Source organism: Poecilia latipinna, unplaced genomic scaffold, assembly GCF_001443285.1.
Source record: "Poecilia latipinna isolate Pla-1442-1.1 unplaced genomic scaffold, P_latipinna-1.0 Scaffold433, whole genome shotgun sequence".
Classification (NCBI taxonomy): Eukaryota; Metazoa; Chordata; class Actinopteri; order Cyprinodontiformes; family Poeciliidae; genus Poecilia; species Poecilia latipinna.
The window spans coordinates 207,416-210,139 of NW_015113049.1; the positions used below are offsets into that span (position 1 = coordinate 207,416).

General features: G+C 38.8%; 1 protein-coding gene across 1 annotated transcript; it reads right to left on the bottom strand.

Annotated features, from left to right (window-relative positions):
* Positions 1 to 630: 630 nt before the first annotated feature.
* Positions 631 to 1,494, bottom strand: insl3 (insulin-like 3 (Leydig cell)). The gene is made up of 2 exons (XM_015038195.1): positions 1,227 to 1,494; positions 631 to 1,132 (listed from the first exon to the last, which is right to left on the bottom strand). Exons 1-2 carry the CDS (start codon positions 1,417 to 1,419, stop codon positions 954 to 956), a joined length of 372 nt encoding a protein of 123 aa, XP_014893681.1. The 5' UTR covers positions 1,420 to 1,494; the 3' UTR covers positions 631 to 953.
* Positions 1,495 to 2,724: the final 1,230 nt, after the last annotated feature.

The window sequence follows — 2,724 nt, forward strand, 5'->3', positions numbered from 1 at the left end:
CTCAAAGTTCCTGTTAGCAGACGGGAGCAGCATTTTGCACCAGTCTGGCTGACTCCGACATGTTCTGACATAAACCCTTATTTCTGTTTATTATGATGATTTTTCTGTTTTAATAAATTTAAGCAGAAATACCTGGTGTAATATTTAAGACTTTTATTACACCAGACAAAAAAAAAGCATTTTAAGACAGAAAAATTGGCAAATGAAAATAATCTATAATATGATAAGAACCTTATTTTCAAAAGTAATTTGTTTTTTTTATCTAACCTACTACTCTCATCAGAATTCATATTGTAATTTACTGAATATGACCATGGTGTTGGCCCCACATCAGCCGCTTCTCTGAGACGTTAAGGACTACCATGTTAATGTAATACACAAAAACAAACCTTCTCATTTAAAACTGAGAAGTTTTAAATGAGTTTGTTTGTTTGTTTGCTTTTTTGTTTGCCTGTTTTTGCCCCTACAGAGGTGTCTGAAGCAACTTCTGATGTTGTTTTCTCCACGACAGCAGGAGAAAACAGATCCAATACTGATTATGACTGGATGACACCTTCTTTATCATGAATCATTTTCTTTCTCTTTTCGACCTTGTTGTGATTGATTGGGTGCAGAAAAACATCCCAGGCATGACTTTGTAATCATCAGAGGTTTATTGCAGTTCGCATCAGCTGCACTGATTGCATTGAAATAAATTATTTTAATACAAATAAATAGCATCTGATTTGACTCCATAAAGCCAGTGTTTACTTTGTTTTTTTTTTTTACTTCCTCTTGCACAAAGAACAATTCATCCTACAGTAATTGATTTGACACTTTTCTTGCCTCATATTAAACATGTGGAATTATTAGACTAGATTTCTCAGAAATTGGGTTACTTGGCAGAGGTTTCACAGGATTTCACAGACCAAAATAAAATCTCTTCAACTGTCGGATGAGTGGGAGAGCTGTGCTTAGCAAAACTGAATCAGCTCTTTCATGCTGCATCCTTTCTCACAGCAAATGTCAGATATTTTTCCAGCGGATCGTCTGATTCGAAAGGTCAGGGGGTGCCAATGAGGAGCCAAAGAGGAGTAGGGGATTTGGAGTGTCTCTGAAGCCTGGTCCTCCTCAGTGGAGGCATCCTGGTCCCCTATGCAGAAGTAAGAGATCAAATATTTAAAGAGAAAGCCAGAAGAAATTGTGATCCCACCATGAGATCAAACTCTTAGACAGAGAGAACTTACAGCCAGCGGCGAGCTGCTGTTGGCTCAGTTCTGAGTCCAGGATGCTTCTCCTCAGCCGAGAGTTCCCACAGGACGAGACGGCCAGACGGATCAGTTCTCGCCCACACATCTTAATCCTGTCCTGTGCTTGACCCAGCTGCGCTGCAGCCAGCAGCACCACCAGCAGACCCAGCAGCCACCTAGCAGCAGCCATGGTGTGACGTGCAGATGGTTGGTCACCAGAGGGAAAAGACTTGTTGAAGTTAAGATGAGTGAGGCTGTCAGGTTTGTGACCTAGTCAAGGAACCTGTAGGGGTTTATATAGTTAGTGTGTGTCACTCATGGCTGCGCTTTAAAAAAAAAAAAAAAAAGCTGAGTCTGGCAGGTTTTCTCCAAAAGATGTGTTCGGCCTTGCTGAGGGAAATGGATGTTCTGAGCCACAAATAAGTCGACAACTCAAGGCTGAAACTGACATAAAGATAAAAACCTGATTTCATAATACTCCACCACAAATGCTACAAAAGCTAAGTGTAAATATCATAAAAGTGATTTATATTGGCTTAATGAGAGATGTGTTTACCCAGTATCCTAAGACATCCCAAAGGATGGCAGCTAATTGGAGGAGAGAGGAACTAGGAAAGATGATGTCAAGGATACTGACGCAGCTAGGTCACCTCAGGCCATGCTCCACTTGGAAAATCGTAATAGTGATGACTGCTTCATGTGACAGCACAAGGGGAAAAGCAAATGGTGGTACATTAATGTGTGAAATGTACTTGCAGTTATGCATACATTTTGAAGCTGAAGTAAAGATAATGTCCAACAACAAACCCTGGTGTGTTTCTGGTGATGCTTCTGCTTGAGCCTCCTGTTCCAAAACAAAATACACATTCCAGGATGAGGAGCATTCTGCAAAACACATCAATTCTTTACAAAGTCCATCCATTATCTAATACACTTATCCTTGCAGAGTCACCAAGGGGGGCTGGTGTCTGCCAGTCCATTGCATAATAATATAAATAATAATAAATAACATATTTGAGAAGAGTTTCGGTTTCACAGAACTGAAAGTATAAGAATAACAAATCACCAACTGTGTTCAACTGCTTCTAACTGCTTGAAGAATCTTAACAGTTAATAACCAAAACTTCAACACAAATGTTGAACTTTATTCAACTGAAAATGTACGAAAAAGTGAAGTGAATTAGTGCTTTATAGTTTATCCGTGAATGTTAATTTGAGGAATCTAAACATTTTCAAAGTTAGCAAGCGCACTAAATCTCTAAACGAAAAACCTGCGCAGCTATTAGCGCATTAGCTGAAGGGTGCCCACTTACCCCATTACCAAAACGCGTTGAATGTGATCTGCTGTAAATGTCAAGTTGGTTCTTAAAAAGTCAACGCTTAGAATTTTATAATCAAGATTAGCCTTGATTACTCTCAATTTACATTATATGAAAGTTTATAGGAAAATAAATAATAAACAAAATGACAAAAAGAAAGAAAGAAACAAAAATAA